Below are 17,374 nucleotides of genomic sequence, written 5' to 3' on the forward strand. Positions count from 1 at the left end.
CTGCCCCCCCAACCTGAACAGAGTGGGTTACAGATGTGTGTATTAACTGCCATGCTACCATTTCCTACAACACAATCTGCCATAACTGTTGGGGAAAAATGAGTTATTTGGGTATGTTTAAAAATGGCAAGTTTCTAAAAAAAAAAGACAAGTTTCTGAGAACCTGAAGATTTTGAGCAGTTTGTATTTACTTGGTGTATATTCAATCACTGTATGTTGAATGAAATGGAACTTCTTGTTCTGGCTGATGTGATCCCATAAGATCGCTCAGGTTTATCGCTTGTGTTACTGCTCACTTGCTCACCGCTCACTAACTCATCTCTTTTGCCTTCAAACCTTTCCTGCCAACCAGACTTTTGTACTTGTGCCTCTCTCAGCCACCTATACCCATCAAACTGAAAAATAAACGTTTATTTTTCTGTTCCTTTTTTAAAGATTTATTTTATTGCAAAGGTGGATATACAGAGAGGAGGAGAGACAGAGAGGAAGATCTTCCGTTTGATGATTCACTCCCCAAGTGAGCACAACGGCCGGAGCTGAGCCAATCTGAAGTCAGGAGCTAGGAACTTCTTCCTGATCTCCCACCTGGGTGTAGGGGCCCAAGGCTTTGGGCCATCCTCAATTGCTTTCTAAGGCCACAGGTAGGGAGCTGGATGGGAAGCAGGGCTGCCTGGATTAGAACCGGTACCCATATGGGATCCCAGTATGTTCAAGGTGAGGACTTTAGCCACTAGGCTATCGTGCTGGGCCCTATTTTTCCGTTTTTATTTTTTTTAAAGAGATTTATTTTTATTTTGAAAGGCAGAGTTAGAGAGAGAGAAAAGGAAAGAGAGAGAAAGGAGAGAGAAAGATAAAGATCTTCTATCTGCTGATTCACTCCCAAAATGGCTACAATGGCCAGAAGTGGGTGGATTTGAATCCAGAAGCCAGAAGCTTCTTTCTGGTTCTCCCATGTGGGTGTAGGGTCCCAAGGCTTTTGTCCATCTTTCACTGTTTTCCCAGGCCATAGGCAGGGAGCTGGATGGTACGTGGAGCAGCTGGAACTTTCACTGGTGCCCACATGGGTACTTGATAGGTTTAACGTGCTATGCTGTGGCATTGGTAACTGAGTGTAGTTTTAGAAATCAGATTAATAACAGATGAGTAACACATTATTTTTGTTTGGAATATCAGTTTAATTGGAAAAATATTTTCAACACATTGAAAACCTCTATAAATGTGTGTATGTACATACATGGCCAGGGTTGGGCCAGCCTAAAACCAGGAGCTTAGAGCTCCATCCAGGTCTCCCACATGGGTTCACAGGCTGAAGTGTCCCAACAATGCTCTTCCTTTGCTGCCATGTTTTCATCCAGAACATGCATTGCATATTTTCTACCGTTAAACTTTGATTGTGGACTATGGTAGGATGCCATGTTGACCCCATGGTGGCAGGACTCTCTTCCCCTGCCCCCCCCCCCCACAGTACAGGTGGCATCAATTTGGAGCTCTGAGGAGATATGAAGTCAGACTTCTCTGCAAGAGCCGCAGGTGGGAGCTCCTTCCCAGTCATTCCATGTGTCCATAGCTAGAAGCTGTATATATAAAGATCTAGATATTTATTTGAAAGGCAGTATTACAGGGAGAGAAGGGGAAACAGATCTTCCATCTGCTGGTTCACTTCCATATGGCTTCAACAGCCAGAGTTGCGTCAGTCTAAAGTCAGAAGCCAGGAGTCTGTGCCAGGTCTCACACATGGGTAGCAGGGGCCCAGCAACTTGGGCCATCTTCTGTTGATTTTTGAGGCACATTAGCAGGGAGCTGGATCAGAAGTGGAGCAGCCAGGACTTGAATGGGTGCGCATGTGTGATGTTGGCACTGCAGGCTGAGGCTTGATATACTGTGCCACCGCACCAATCTCAGGAGGCTATGCCTGTGGTCGTGACATGCCTTCAGTCAGTGCACTTTCAGTTCCATATCATTTTTACAGAGTTGGTTTTTTTGACTTCAGGTTTCCAGTTTTGAAGAACTTCTTTAACTCCCTTAGTTCTTGGGGCTTCAAGCTCTGGTCTACCCCTGGGGTCAGTTTATAGCTCAGAGGAGACACAATGTAACCATTTTGGTAAAGACAGATTCTCTTGCAGAACTCAAAGGTGCTAAACATAACTCCAAAATATGGGACTATCTGTCAAATCAAAATGAAAGTCATGTTAGACTCTTAGAAAATGCCACCGCATTTGTAGCCATCCTAGGTCGGGATACGCTGGGCTAAGTGCTACAGGCAGTACAATATGATAACTCTTTCTGAAATCCGGGAAGATGGTAAAAGCGAATTGGGCGCACTGAGGCCAGGGGAGAGGAATGATAGTGACTGAAGTGTGTGCTGTGGACAAGCACTGGCTCTGAACTCATGTACGTATAGACCCATTTAGACACATAATCCTGTACGTTGATATATGCTGGCCTGGATTGGAATCATTAACATGCCAGCAATGCAAGGTCAGTCCAGAATTCTCAGGCCTGTTTCTGTGATCATAGAGGGTTTTTTTGGGAACATAATGTATACATTATGGGAACATATACACATATACATACATATGAATGCATACATAATGATATATATGTATACCTAGTTTTGTATATATTTTTACGATGTGCGGGGGTATATTCTCCTTAGAAGTCCACAAATCCTCATGTTTCCCCTACACTAAATAGTTCCTCTGGGATGCCATGCTACCATGGCATAGGTTAATCTCTCTTTAGGGCTGACAGCCTACGTTCATGAGCCCCGCACTACCATCAGTAACAGAGGGGCACTGACAAGAGAGGAGGGCAGACTTGGAGGAGGCAGAGAAGCAGTAGAGACGGGCCACTCCTCTCACCTTCAGCAAGTTGGCTGTCAATCCATTCCAGAGCCCCTGGACGCCCTGGGCCTTCACTATCTGCCGAAAGCAGTCCGCTGCTCCTGAGAACTGGACATCCACTCCTCCGTGGTGGGGAAGACAGGGGCTCTGAGCCTGAGAGCAAACAGAGTGGGAAGAGGTGAGTCTGCTATCAGAAAACAGCAAGGTAGCCAGGGCTGCAAGTCTGGGCTCTGGCTGTTTATGCTCCCGGCCAAAATGATGACCAAGAATGGTTACTGCAGTGTTCTTCCTAGTTCAGGGGCTTAGCAGGAACAGCATACAATAAAATCAGGAGCCTTTGTTCAAATCAATCTTTCTTTCTTTCTTTCTTTCTTTCTTTCTTTCTTTCTTTCTTTCTTTCTTTCTTTCTTTTTTTCTTTGAAGGAAACGGGATCTGGGATACATTCAGTCTTACACTTTGTTTTCCTCCCTACTTATACCATGTAGAAGTGACAAACATACCCATTTTTTTTAAAGATTTATTTATTTTTTATTGGAAAGTCAGATATACAGAGGAGGAGAGACAGAGCAGAAGATCTTCCTTCCAATGATTCACTCCCCAAGTGACTGCAACAACTTGAACTGCGCCGATCTGAGGCCAGGAGCCAGGAGCTTCTTCCGGGTCTCCCACGTGGGTGCAGGGTCCCAAGGCTTTGGGCTGTCCTCGACTGCTTTCCCAGGCCACAGGCAGGGAGCTGGATGGGAAGTGGGGCTACCAGGACACCACCAGCTCCCATACAGAATCTTGCAGCATGCAAGGCGAGGATTTAGACGAGATCAGGCACGATCAGGGTGGTATGGCCGTAGACAAGGTGAGGATTTAGCCACTAGGCTACCGTGCCAGGCCCACAAAGTTCACAAGATCGCTTATATTATTTTCTGGCTTTTACATCCTCAGTGTACTCACTGTCTTCTCCTCACCCCAAGTAGAATTTCACATATGTGGGAACAGAGATTTTTGTTGCATTTGATTCAATACTGCTTACTATTTTTTTTTTTAACACTTACTTGTTTTTATTTGAAAGGCATTTTACAGAGAGGAGGAGAGACAGAGAAAGAACTTCCATCTGCTGGTTCATTCCCCAAGTGGCCACAATGGCTGGGGCTGAGCTGATCTGAAGCCAGGAGCCAGAGTTTCTTTCAGGTTTTCCACGCGGGTGCAGGGTCACAAGGCTTTGGGACATCTTTATTGCTTTCTGAGGCCATAACAAGGGAGTTGGATGAGAAGTAGAGCAGCCAGGATTAGAACCGGTGCGCATTTGGAATCCCAGCGTGTGCAAGGCAATGACTTCAGCTGCTAGGCCACTGTGTCGGGCCCCTACTCAGTGTGTTTAACACACAGATTTCAGTAATTATTTCAATAAATGATATGTGCTGAATATGGTGACCTCCTTATTGTAAAATTCAATGCATACTTTTGGACCATTTCCTTACTGAATTAGGAGTCCTAATATGTAGCTACAAAATCCAGCAGATCCCAATTGCCCTCAATTTATACAGCTGTTACAGGAAATTCTACTTCTAGTTGTGTGTGTGTTTGATTTTTTTCTTTTTCTTTTTTTTAAAAGAATTATTTATTTTTTATGGGAAAGGCAGACTTACTGAGAGAGCAGGAGAGACAGAGATAAGATCTTCTATCCACTGCTTCATTCTCCAAGTGGCCACAACAGCCAGAGCTGAGCCAATACAAAGGCAGGAGCCAGGAGCTTCTTCTGGGTCTTCCATGTGGGTACAGTGTCCCAAGGCTTTGGGCCATCATTCACTGCTTTCCCAGGCCACAAGCAGGGAGCTGGATGGGAAGTGGAGCAGCCAGGACACGAACCCAAGCCCATACGGGATGCTGCCACTTGCAGGCAGATGATTAACCACTGAGCTATCACACTGCCTCTCACCTCCCAGTTACAGCTTTCAACACTATTCACTTGCAGAGTTCTTGCAAGCTGCCTACTGAGCTCCAAACAAACCAAACCAAACCAAAACCAAACAATCCCTCAGTTTCCTACTGAATATCTATGTCCTGAATAGCACTGGCCAAAACACAATATAACTGGAACCCCCTGTTGCCCTTCTCCCTCATGGTCCCAGTTTGCTTCTTTCTATTTCTTATCTTGGTAAAAATCCTGCCATTCAACCAGCTGCCCCGAATTAGACACTTAAGATTCCTTTGATTTATTCAGCTTCAATAGTTTTATCTATCATTGCATCTTATCTATTTTATCTTCCCAATATAACATTTCTCAGATTTCCCCCTCCCCTTCACTCCCAGTGTGACCCCTGAGTTCAGGCTACCACCCCTTCATGCATGGATTACTGTAACCATTGGTGCTGGCCCCTTGAATCCATTTCCATCTTTTCCCATCCATCTTTCAAAATATAGAATGCATCCATTTGAACCTCTGATTCCTCTACCTTTCTTCCACCAAGAGGATAAAACCCAGACCCCTCCACAAGCTGGACAAGACCCTTCAAGTCAACTCTGCCAACATGAAAGGCATGGTTACCCCAGCCGTACTGACTGCGCCTTCCCGGCTTTTTTTTTTTTTTTTTTTAATGTACTCTCATTAGTGTCCATTATCTTCTCTGAAGACTCTCCCCTTACTCAAGTGTTTATTGAGTACCTTCTATGTGCCACTCAAGATGCAGCAACGAACCAAACAGACAAAAGCTGCCGTTCCCATGGAGCTAAAATTCTGCTTGCAAGGGAAGAGTGGATAGATAGCGAAAATAAGTACATTACACCCGATATCAAAAAGCCATGAGTGCCCTGGAGAGAATAAAAGCAGGAGAGAGGTGGAAGTTTCCAGCGAATGCTGATATTATTAAGGTGTTCAAGACCTTAATGAGAATATGCCTCCCTTAAAAAAAAGATTTATTTATTTTTATTTGAAAGGCAGATTTATGGAGGGAAGGAGAGGCAGAGAAATCTTTTATCTACTGGCTCTTTCTCCAGATGGCCACAAGCTCTGGAGTGGAGCCAATCCAAAACCAGGAGCATCTTCTGGGTCTCCCATATGGGCACAGAGTCCCAAGGCCTTCAGACATCCTCCACTGCTTTCCTAGGCCATCAGTAGGGAGCTAGATTGGAAAGAGCATCTGAGGAGCTAGATTAGAAATGGAGCAGCTGGGATGAGAACTGGCATTTATATGGCATGTTGGCACTACAGATGGAAGATTAGCTTGCTATGCCATGGCTCTGGCCCCCTGGGGAATATACCTTTTTGATTAAGACAATGATTTTGATTAAAGAAGTGGTATCTGTAAAGGCTCTGTTGTAGGAACATTTCTAGGTTTTCAGAGAGGCAACAGGGAAGCTAGTGTAGTGGGAACAGATTGAAGAAAATAAAGAGCGATAGTGTCTGACTTCAGAGAAATAAATAGTGACAGACTGCATAAGAGTGATACACAAATTTTAGCACTTTGATTGTAACAGAGTTGAGGAGTTGCTGGGCAGTGGTATGACCTCATTTATGTCTCAACAAAGGTCACTTTGGCTGTTTTACTGAGAAAGACTAAAGGGCCAAGGAAAGGGTGGAATTCAAGTTGTTTTAAAGCTTACTGCAATAATTTCAGCAACAGATGATGGTAGTAGATTTGACTGGGATGCTGGTATCAGGGTTATGGGCTGCAGTCAGATAGTGGGAATACCCTGAAGGTAGAGTTAACAGGATTGGCTAATGGACTGGATAACAACGTAAGAGGCAAAGCCAAGGATGACTCCAAAGTTTCTTCCAGGTAGATGGAAGTGACAGTAACTAAGGTGGGGAGAGGGGAACTGGGGGAGAAGCCATGCTGATTTTTGTTTGCATTTTGAGGATGAATGAAAACACTCAAACGTGAGACATTCAGGAGATAGGCAGCTAAACATAAATCTAAAGTTCACAAGAAGAGGTCAGGGCTACAGATAGAATTTCGGAGTCAGGGCTGGCACAATAGCTCAACTAGCTAATCCTTACCTTGCAACCACCAGGATCTCATATGGGCACCAGTTCATGTCCCCGCTGCTCCACTTGTTATCCAGCTCCCTGCTTATGGCCTAGGAAAGCAGCAGAGGATGTTCCAAAGTTTTGGGGCCCTGCAACTGCGTGGGAGACCTAGAAGAAGCTCCTGGCTTTGATTTGACTCAGCTCTGGCCAATGAGGCCATTTGGGGAGTGAACCAGCAGATGGAAGATCTTTCTGTGTTTCCTTTTCTCTGTAAATCTGTCTTTGCAATATAAAGAAATTCTCTCTCTCTTCCTGTCATGTTTTCAGATAAATAATATAATCTTTAAAGAAAGAATATATGAACACATTATATCAGAATAGTGTTAAAATAAAATTTTAGTGACTCAAACCAGGCCTTTGGCCTTTCTGTTTTTTTTTTTTTTCTGCCTCTTACCACAAAATGTGGCTGATTCTTGCTCTCCAATTCCACATCTTCAAGGCCTTGATTACTGATGGATCCTGAGAACTCAGTCTCCAAAACCCAGACTCAAATGGAAAGGAACTCGGGATCTTCTAGTAAAATTACATCATTTTATCTATGTGCTCAATAATGTTATCTATAATTAGTAGCAAACAGATGTTTTAGTAGGCTTCCTTTGGCAAGGAATTTAAATATTCCCCAGCTCATGTTGATCATCCTTGGTTGATTAAAGCCTTTGGTTGTTAGAATTTTCAGTTGCTGGTATGGCAAGCAATGAAGTCCTTCAGTTCATTAGGCTATATTAATGGCTATTATGTCTTTCCTCATTAATCTAGCTTGAAGGATCAATGTTCTATGCTTAAAAACACAGAGTTTGAGCCTGGTGTGATAGCCTAGTGGCTAAATCCTTGCCTTGCATGTGCTGGGATCTCATATGGGTTCTGGTTCATATCTCAGCTGTTCCACTTCCCATCCAGCTCCCTGCTTGTGGCCTGGGAAAGCAGTCGAGGACGGCCCAAAGCCTTGGGACCCTGCACTCACGTGGGAGACTCAGAAGAAGCTCTGGGCTCCTGGCTTCAGCTCATCTCAACTCCAGCCATTAGCAACTTAGTGAACCCAGTGGATGGAAGATCTTTCTTTCTGTCTCTCCTTCTGTCTATAAATCTGCCTTTCCTATATATATATATATATATTAAAAAAGAAAACATTATCAAACAAACAAACACACAAACACAGTGTCTACACAGGCAAAAGATTAAACTGCTGAGTAGGCTTTTCTTTTCTTTTCTTCCTTTTTTACTGACATCATCATAGTTCAAGCTACTATCATTTTTTACCTCTACTACAAATGTCTTCTAGCTGGTCTAATGGTGCTCATTCCCCATCTGGCAATCAAAATGATACAACTGGGTTACTCCCTTGACCTTCACTTTTAAGTATGTCCCCATAGGCCTCAGAGAAAGCATGGCTTTTCACTGTGGCTTAGTCAGGCCTCTATGACTTGGTCTCTACCGACTTCTCAGCCTGATGGTATGAAACTTCTTGCATTAAACCCTATGCTTTAGCTACTTTTCTGGTCCACTGTCAGTATCTCACATCACACACTGTCTCCTGACTTCTTCCTGTCTCTGCCCTCTCCAATTCTCCCTTCATGCTGTAGCTGGGCACTTTTCCAAATTCATCAGATGCTGCTCAGAAACTTCCAGTCATTCCCACTTTTCCAAAGAAAAATTTCTTAGAATTTTTCAGACATTTTACAAAGAAAAATTTCACATAATTCAACACCCTTTATGCCAGTCTTCCCAGTGTCATTTCCCATCATCACCTTGTGATTAATTCTACAATTCACCTTGGTTAGGCCATAATACTCAGATTTGTGGTCAAACACCAGTCTAGAAATTGTTGTGAAAGTATTTTTAAGATGAGTTTCAGATTTATTTTTAACTAATTAATTTATTGAAGAAGCAGAGAGGAAGAGAGGGGAGGGATGTGGAGACAGAGAGAGAGATAGAGACAAAGAAGTATTTCTGACTCAATGGTCCATTGCTTAAAAGTCAACAATGGCCAGGACCAATGCCAGAAATGCAATCCAGAGCTCCCACAAGGGTGGCAGGAAAGCAAGTACTTAAGTGATCACTGTAATCTCCTGGAGTCTGTATTAGCAAGAAGTGGGAAGCCAGAGTTGACAGTGAAGAACAGGCACTTTGATATGGAACATGAACATCCTGATGGCCAGACACCTAAACCAGCAAACTGAATAAAGCATATTGAGTTTCATTATATGAGTGAGCCTAAGCCAATGAATTGAATGCTTTCAAAGAAAAACAAACAAACAAACAAAACCAAATACTGAGGTTCCTCAAGGAAAATGGAATTCTCTGAGCAGGTTCTCTTTGAACTGGAAATGTGCCGTTAACTCTTTCCGAGTTTTGCAGCCTGTCAGGCCATCCTGTGGACTTTGGATGTGCCATTCCCAATTCCATGGGCCATTTCCTTAAAAATAAATCCCCATCTCTATATATGGATGTATGTATATACATATGATATAGGATCTTTACTTTTTAAAGAATTCTGAGTAATAGATACTCTACATCCAGTCACACTTCTTACCTTCTGAATACTGTGAGTGCTTTTTCTGACAAATAAAATCCTAGTCATCTGAGACCAGGTGATCTTGAAATGTTTTCCTTCTGCTCCCTCGCTCCCTTTTTCTGTCTCTCCCTTCCTTCTGTTCTGACACTTTGCGTTTGTCTCTCAAAAAACATTTTCTTGTGGATAATTTCAAATATATCCAAAAACATCTCACTAAAAATAAAAACAAAGTTCTATTACCTAGAGCAACAGCAGCAATTTGTGGCCAATCTCTCTTTATCTCTACTCCCACAAGTCATTTCATCTGCAAATATAATGGCTCCTTAAATTATATCTCATTTCCACATTTGAAACTTCATACTTCTCTATTATCATCAATATACAAAGTCAGAGTTCACATTTATTTTCTAATTGCTTTTGCACTTTTTTCTTTGATTTGGGTTTCTTTCTGTTTTGTGCTGCCTTAGATTGTGCTGAAGCTTCTGCTGTGGCCGTCTATTTCAGATGGGTCATCTGAGTACCAACCTTTACACCAGCAAACTTATGGGAGTAGGCCTAGGGCAAGCCTGCCTTGTTCTTCTGGCCTTCAGGGTCTAAAACTCTTCATACATACATACATACCAAGTACTAACTGTCAAATCCAATTCCTTTTAATATCACTGCCAACAGTAGCTTTTCTCCAGTATTTCTGTTTTCCTGTGAACAGGCTCCAACAAGCCACATGATTGGTCACAAAACAGAGAAATGGCCAATACTTACTAAATGCCATGAGACAGGTGTAACAGGTATAACACTGAGTATTTTGAATATATCATCTCATTTATTTCTCACAAAAGCCTCACAAAATGGGTAGCATTATCTTACTAGCCATATTTTACAGGTGACAAAATGGAGTCCATGAAAAGATAAACACTTGGTCTCCAAAATCATGGAACAAGCAGCAAAGCATCGATTTGAACATGGGTCTGATTCAGAGTTGAGCTCTGCATCATTAGCTCAACTCTCTCCTAACACTCAGGACTGAAAAAACTGCTCATCTTTTGAAAACTTGCTATCTTCCACATGCCATTGGTATATGTAGCTGCTACAGCATGTACACTGAATGGATTCTCTAAGCAAAACTGGAACTTGTGGTATGGCATGAATAAGTGCATCTACATGGGTCATATAAAATGGGCTTTCAGAACACAAGAACAAGTTCTGCGGATGGTTACCCCCAAAGAAAGAAGGAATGGTTAAGCTCCGTGCCAGTGTTTCTTGACCCTTAGCTTCACATTAGACTGAGCAGGGAAGCTTTTAAAAACCAATAATGAAAGGATCCCCTAGAGACTGATTTAGTTGACCTAGGATAAGGCCTGAATATCAGCAGCATTTTTTTTTAAAGAGAGATTTGTTGCAAAGGCAGTTACAGAGGGATAGAGGGAGAGAGGGAGAGGGAGAGGAGGAGACTAAGGTAGAGATGGAGAGAGGGAGATAGGAGGAGAGAGAGAGGAGGCAAGGGAGGAGAGGAGGAGAGAGGGAGAGAGATCTTTCAGAGAAAGAGAAATCTTCCATCTGCTGGTTCACTTCCCAGATGGCTGCAATGGAGCTGTTCCGGCTTGAAGCGAGGAGGCTGGGAGTCCACTCAGGATTCCCACATGAACGGCAGGGGCCCGAAGAACTCAGACTACCCTCTGCTGCTGCTACCTCTGGGAGTGCATCTGCAGGGAAATGCTTAAAAGCTGAGCAGTTAGGGGCCCCACTTGGTAGCCTAGTGGCTAATGTCTGCGCCTTGTATGCACCAGGATCCCATATGGATCCCAGCAGCCCCACTTCCTATCCAGCAACCTTCTTGTGGCCTGGGAAAGCAGTTGAGGATGACCCAAAGTCTTGGGACCCTGCACCTGTGTGGGAGACCTGGAAGAGGTTCCTGGCTCCTGGCTTTGGATCAGCTCAGCTCTGGCTATTGTGGCCACTTGGGGAGTGAATCAGTACATGGAAGATCTTTCTCTCTCTGTCTCTCCTCCGCTTTGTATATATATGACTTTCGAATAAAAATAAATAAATCTTAGAAAAAGAGAAGAAGCTGAACAGCTAGAACTCAAATCAGAGCCTAATCCGGCATTGCAGGTAACAGACCAATATGCTATACCCCAACACTGCCATCAGGCAGCATTTTTACAAGATGAAGTTCCTGGGGAAAGCACAGAGACCCTAAATCCAGACTGCTTGGAATGAGCCTCTGCTTTGGCACTCATTAGTTTTTTTTTTTAGAGAGTATTCTTAAAAATATTTACTTATTTATTTATTATAGAAAATATTTTATTTATGCTATATAATATAATGTATATTATATATAACATATAAATATAAGTGGAAAGTGGGGCTGCCAGAATCAAAACTGGTGCCCATATGGGATGCTGAATCTAGCCACGAGGCTACCACACTGGGCTTGACACTCACTAGTTCTATAATGTTCAGCAAGTGCCTTGACCTTTCTGAGCCTCAGTTTCTTCATTTACAAAATAGGGTAACAATCCTAACTCCCTTGTTGATGTTCTGACTTAATCTTTTACTACATGTAAAGTGCTCACAACATTGACATAGAGAAAGCACTGAATAATGTCATTATTAATTAATGCGTTATTAATGTCATTGTTATGATTACCTAACCTTAGAGAAGAGACAAATATGCTGAAGACCAAACTGAATCCACTTAGACTAGAATGCCAGACTGCCACTTGCAGGGGAGCCAGGCCTGGCTCTGCTGCTATCTGCATAATCTTGGTCACGTCATTTACTTATTTACACTTTAGTTTCCTCACATGTCAAGTGTGGAGGTTGAAACTCCATGATTTTTTTAAAGATTTATTTTATTTTTATTGGAAAGTCAGATATACAGAGAGAAGGAGAGACAGAGAAGAAGATCCTCCATCCATTGATTCATTCCCCAAGTGGTCACAATGGCCAGAGCTGCGCTGATCCAAAGCCAGGAGCCAGGAGCCAGGAGCCAGGAGCCCCTTCCTGATCTCCCATGCCAGTTCAAGGTCCCAAGGCTTTGGGCCGTCCTCAACTGCTTTCTCAGGCCACAAGCAGGGAGCTGGATGGAATGCGGGGCCGCCAGGATTAGAACCAGTGTTTATATCGGATCCCAGTGCATGCAAGGCAAGGACTTTAGCCACTAGGCTACCGTGTGGGACCCCAGAAACTCCATGATCTTGATGCCCCTTCCAGTTCATATAATCTTTGATGTTGGCCCAACTCCACATTCCTTTCAGCATCTAGGACTTCAAACCTGCCATTGCCTCCACTGTTCCTAGTTTTTGCACATTGCACATTTTCCACAGACTTTTTGAATACCCCTTGTAAACACATATTTCAAAATTCATGTGCATCAAAAAAGTATCTTTGAATTTTAGCTTCCATGAACTTTTTGAGGTCCGTTCACAAATGTGTGAAAGCAATTGAGGTAGGAGGCTGGAATCTTGTGATAAATCCTTTGAAAGCAAATCATCAGATCAGAGGAAAAGGATGTTTCTGTCCTGTAGCCACTTGACCTGTGTTCCTCCTGAAATATCTGGGACCCAACTAGCCAGCTAGCTTTACACAGCTGGGGAGCACCCGGGCTTTGCAGATGGGGCACCCACACAAATGGTATGGGCAGCAAGCGACCCCTGGTACCCAACACAGTGTAGTCTTAACACTGCAGTGGTAGACTGGAGGGATGACTGGCCGCTCAGAAGGCTTGCCCCCAGCTTGGGAGGGTGGTGGGGAGCCAGCAAACAGCAGTAGGTTAGTATTCTGCTTGTACAGAGAGAAGAGAAGCAGGAAGGTCCTGTGTGGCCATTGCGTGTGGCAGTGGGTGGGGAAACACAGTGTAAGCAGTAGCAGTAGTAGCAGCAGGGCAGTGGCAGCTGGGTGTGCTGAGAGAGCAATTGAGATGCAAGTGAGTAGAGCTGCTGAGGCTCCCAGAGCAGCAGGCTGAGCACAGGAAGGCGGCTGAGAGGGTTTGGGAGGTGGCTGTTTGCAGCAGGCTGGGAACAGGCCGATGATATACGTGTGCACTGCTTGCATGTGGCGGCTTCTCAGTAAATGCATGTTAAACTAACCTGACAAAAGAACAGTGAATTGTCCTCCATCCTTGCTACAAACAGAAAGGGTTTCCTGAGGTTCTGGGATCCCAGATCATTTGCATTATTACAACCATCATAGGAAATACAAACACCCCAGGGCTGGCTTCTCTCCTTCTAATCAAACTTTCGATACTACGCATAGATTCTAAAGAGATGTTTCCAGGATAGTAAAAGTAGCAGCGTGGCTTTCCAGAGAATATTTACTTTGTGTCCTGCTCCGCATCTGAGTTAGCATCATGCAGTATCCTCTGCGGGTACAGGAGGCAGGTGCTGTTCTGAGGCTCCCTGTTCTATGGGTGAGGAAGATGAGGCTCCAAGAAGTAATGTGCCTTACTCACATTCACGCAGGAGTAAGGGCCAGGGTGGGAACCCAAAAACCCAAACTGTTAACTGCTGAGTTGGTCTGCCCATTAAAACCCCAGGATGAACACAGCTATCAAAAATAAGTGACAGTTCTGGGGGGAAGGGAGGAAGAGAAGAAAATTGGTGTTCTCTTCCTGAGGTGGCTCAATGCTAGTGGCAGTGTAAGCAAGTTGCAGTCTCCTTAGCTTCCATGGCAGGGGTTTCATACATAATCTCACAGGCAACTGCAGCTCTTCCCTGCCTGACCGCAGGCCTTCGTGGGCTTTCCTTTCCCTTGACCCTACTATTATTATTATTATTATTTTCCATTTTTGCAAATATAGGGCTTCCTCCCTCCCCTCCATCCCCCTTTTTTCCTCACCATTGTCCCCTGTGTTTTACAGTAATATAGTCCTTTCGCTGTACTCTTAACTCCAGTGTTCTGCTTTTTAACATGGGTCATGACAAATATACTCTCTACAATCACCATTCCACCTTCAGTGGGATTTTGAAGGCTCCTCCCTCGTCCCTCCTTGCCAGTTCTTTAGGGATGGCTGAGTTTCCAGGATTAACAAGGGTCATCCCTAAAGAATGTGAGGTGCTCTGTACCTTAAAAAAAAAAAAGCAAACCAGAGGGGAGAATTTTCCTTTGCTTTTATTCTAAGTACAATGCTCAAACCAAGGATGTCAGACATCTGCCTAGATTTGGAAAAGCATCCTTTGATTACTTTTTCCAGATAGCCCAGGCAATGCTGCTTATTTAGGTGGAAGTTAGTGTCCAAAGGGGCAAGGTATCCAAAGGAACTGAACATGCAACAAACTAAACTAAGGCTTCCCTCTTTGCCTATCATTAAGAGATAGCACAGAGCCCAGCACTCTTGGTACTTCTGCATAGGCTAGCTGGTTCTGAAGAATAATCCTTTTTTTTTTAAAGGTACAGAGCACCTCACATTCTTTAGGGATGACCCTTGTTAATCCTGGAAACCCAGCCATCCCTAAAGGACTGGCTCTACTCTTACTGAGAATACATGCTAAGCCAACCAAGAAGTGTTTAAGGAGGCAGAAAGACCAAGTAGTGTTGAAATAGGCAGAAAACTTGGAATTGTTAGCACCTCCTGGCAGGGTGTTGATACTGATTTACCTCCATCTCACCCAAGGGATTTCCCTCTATTGCTCCAGGGATTCAGCCAGCCCCTGGGGCTTTCTCCCCAGACTCTCCCGGCAACAATGGTCATATTGGGCTTGGCCAGCTGATCTCTGCCCAAGGTTCACTATTCCTTAGTGCCTTTGACTCAAAAAACTGTGAATACAGCTTTCCCCGTTGCCAGGCTGCAAAGGACTAAAGGGCGGGGGCGGGGGGGGGGCGGGTAGCAGCTCAGAGTTCTGAAGTTTTTTTTTTTTTTTTTTTTTTTGTCTCTCACTGAAGTTAACCATTCCTTGCCCAAAGCCAGATTTGCTGTGCTCTTTCAGTTTGCATCCCCTTAAAAACTGGTATGCTGAAAACCTGCTCCCCAAGGCAATGCTACTAGAAGGAGAGACTTGTGGGTGGTGTTGAACGAGAAGGGTGAGCCAGAAATCTGGCCCTCACCAGACACCAAATCTGCCTTGTCCTGGGGACTTCTCAGGCTCTACAACTATGACAGAGAAAGTCTAATGCTTCTAAACTACCTAGATTACGGTATTTTGTGATGGCAGCCTGCAAGGGTTAAGCCAGCGCTCTGCTGGTCAGTTTCTAAGCCCTTACACCATTTTTTTTTTCCAACCCTGATGTCCTTTTTCTCATCAGTGAAGCTGGGAGGTTCAAGCTTTCCTTTTTCTTTTTGTTCTGCTCCCACCCTTAGGGCAAGGAAATTGATTAGTTAGCATCTACAGAAAGCCCCTGCCTTCCTGCTGCTTGGAGGAAGGGCCCAAGGAAGGATTGACCTTGGTTTATGTCCCACCATTTGACTAGTTAAGAGGCTGCAGGGCAAGTGACTTTCACTTTCTGTGCTTTGTTTCCTCAAGGAGGAAATAGGAATACTACTGTTACTTATTTCATAGGATTGATAAAGAGGAGTAAATGGGGTAAGAATACAATTATTACAAGTCAATTAAAATTGTTAAGGAGCAAATAAAACAAAAACTAAGAAACTGCATATTAAGCGACCAACAAATGGTCATGGTTCTTACACTGCTGTAATTTCTTTCCTTGTCATCACTGCCCCTGAGCTAGTTCATCCTCATCCTTACCCCCAACAAAAGCCTCCCTAGCCAGGAAGAGCACAAATTTACACATATTCAGTAAGACTTAGTCACATTTACTCAGAGTAAACAACCAACTACTTTAACTAATATAATTAATATAACTAATATAAATGTGATGATGTGATGACTTCCCAAGCACTTCCCAGCACCATGTCAAGCATGAAGGGGCTGCAATGAAGGGGGTATGTAAATCAAAATGGTGTTACATTTAAAAAAATTCTTTCTCACATATTTGTCTATCATAAAATGTTAACAGCTATTGTACTGAGATTCAAAGCACCTGAGTGCTAGGGTTGGAGATGGGAGATAGTGCATTCTCAGAGTCAAGTGCATGGGCAGTTTTAGACAGGGGATAAGCAGGGTTTCCTTATGGTACCAGGCTGGGGGTTGAGGGAGGAGAGGCTTGGGTATTCTGACCTTCATCTTGGCTAGGTAACCACATGGACTTGGGGCTCATTCACATGCGTGAGATCACCTAAGTGGACCCTGAACTATTTTTTGTTAACAAGTACCAAGTCCCTGCCTACTCAAGGACAAGTGCTGTGGGGTTCTACAAAGATGGACAACATACTTCTGATAGGTAATGAACTTCATTCTGTAGGACATAAGAGGCACAAAAGATTAAACTACTAGAAAGCCTGTCACATGGGCTATCAGGGAGCTATAGCAAGAATCAGCTATGGACATCTAGAAGGGGAGATTACTTCTGCTTGGGGAGGTGGGAGAAGACTTCAGGAAGATGATTTGATAAAGAGGAGATAACAGAACAATAGTGTTGAGATGAGAAAAGGGGCAAAGAGACAGGATATGGAAACATTGGCTAGACCTCAGAGCATATATAGGCTAGCAGCATTCATTTAAAAAGGATTATTTACTCACAAAGCTCTTGGCACAAAATAACCATGCCCTTGGTGGTGGAAGATATGCTAAAAAGATAGTATCTGCAATTACAGATAGAGCATGTTTGCTAATCCACCTTCTTTGGTGCCAAAATTCCCTACAAAGTAGTCTGGAGCATGCCCACTGTGATACTACAAAGGCAGAACATCTTCATCCATCAAGAGTTGTTTTGCGGGTGTGAAAAGCCAACTAACTTATCAAAAGTACCAGCTATGCTCTCTCATGGAGAACACATTTGAAAAATCTTTTCAGTATTTTCATTCATTTGGTTCTATATGCTTGCATTCGATATTCCTAGATATTTTAAAATCTCACTTGAGGCTTTTGAAAATATTTATTTACTTGAAAGGCAGAGAATAAATACACACACACACACACACACACACACACATATGTGTG

At 43.5% G+C, this 17,374-nt stretch overlaps 1 protein-coding gene across 1 annotated transcript in view; it reads right to left on the reverse strand.

Annotated features, from left to right (window-relative positions):
* Positions 1–1,819: 1,819 nt before the first annotated feature.
* SLC25A43 (solute carrier family 25 member 43) overlaps positions 1,820–17,374 on the reverse strand; it is a 43,695-nt gene continuing 28,140 nt past the window's right edge. The window contains exons 4-5 of the mRNA XM_040999939.1: positions 2,862–2,996; positions 1,820–2,164 (exon numbers count right to left, since the gene is read on the reverse strand). Of these exons, the coding sequence (XP_040855873.1) occupies positions 1,964–2,164; positions 2,862–2,996 (336 nt within the window). The 3' untranslated portion in view covers positions 1,820–1,963. The remainder of the gene's footprint in view (positions 2,165–2,861; positions 2,997–17,374) is intronic.

The sequence above is a fragment of the Ochotona curzoniae genome, unplaced genomic scaffold, assembly GCF_017591425.1.
Source record: "Ochotona curzoniae isolate NIBS_2020 unplaced genomic scaffold, NIBS_Ocur_1.0 scaffold_1852, whole genome shotgun sequence".
In the NCBI taxonomy this organism is placed as follows: domain Eukaryota; kingdom Metazoa; phylum Chordata; class Mammalia; order Lagomorpha; family Ochotonidae; genus Ochotona; species Ochotona curzoniae.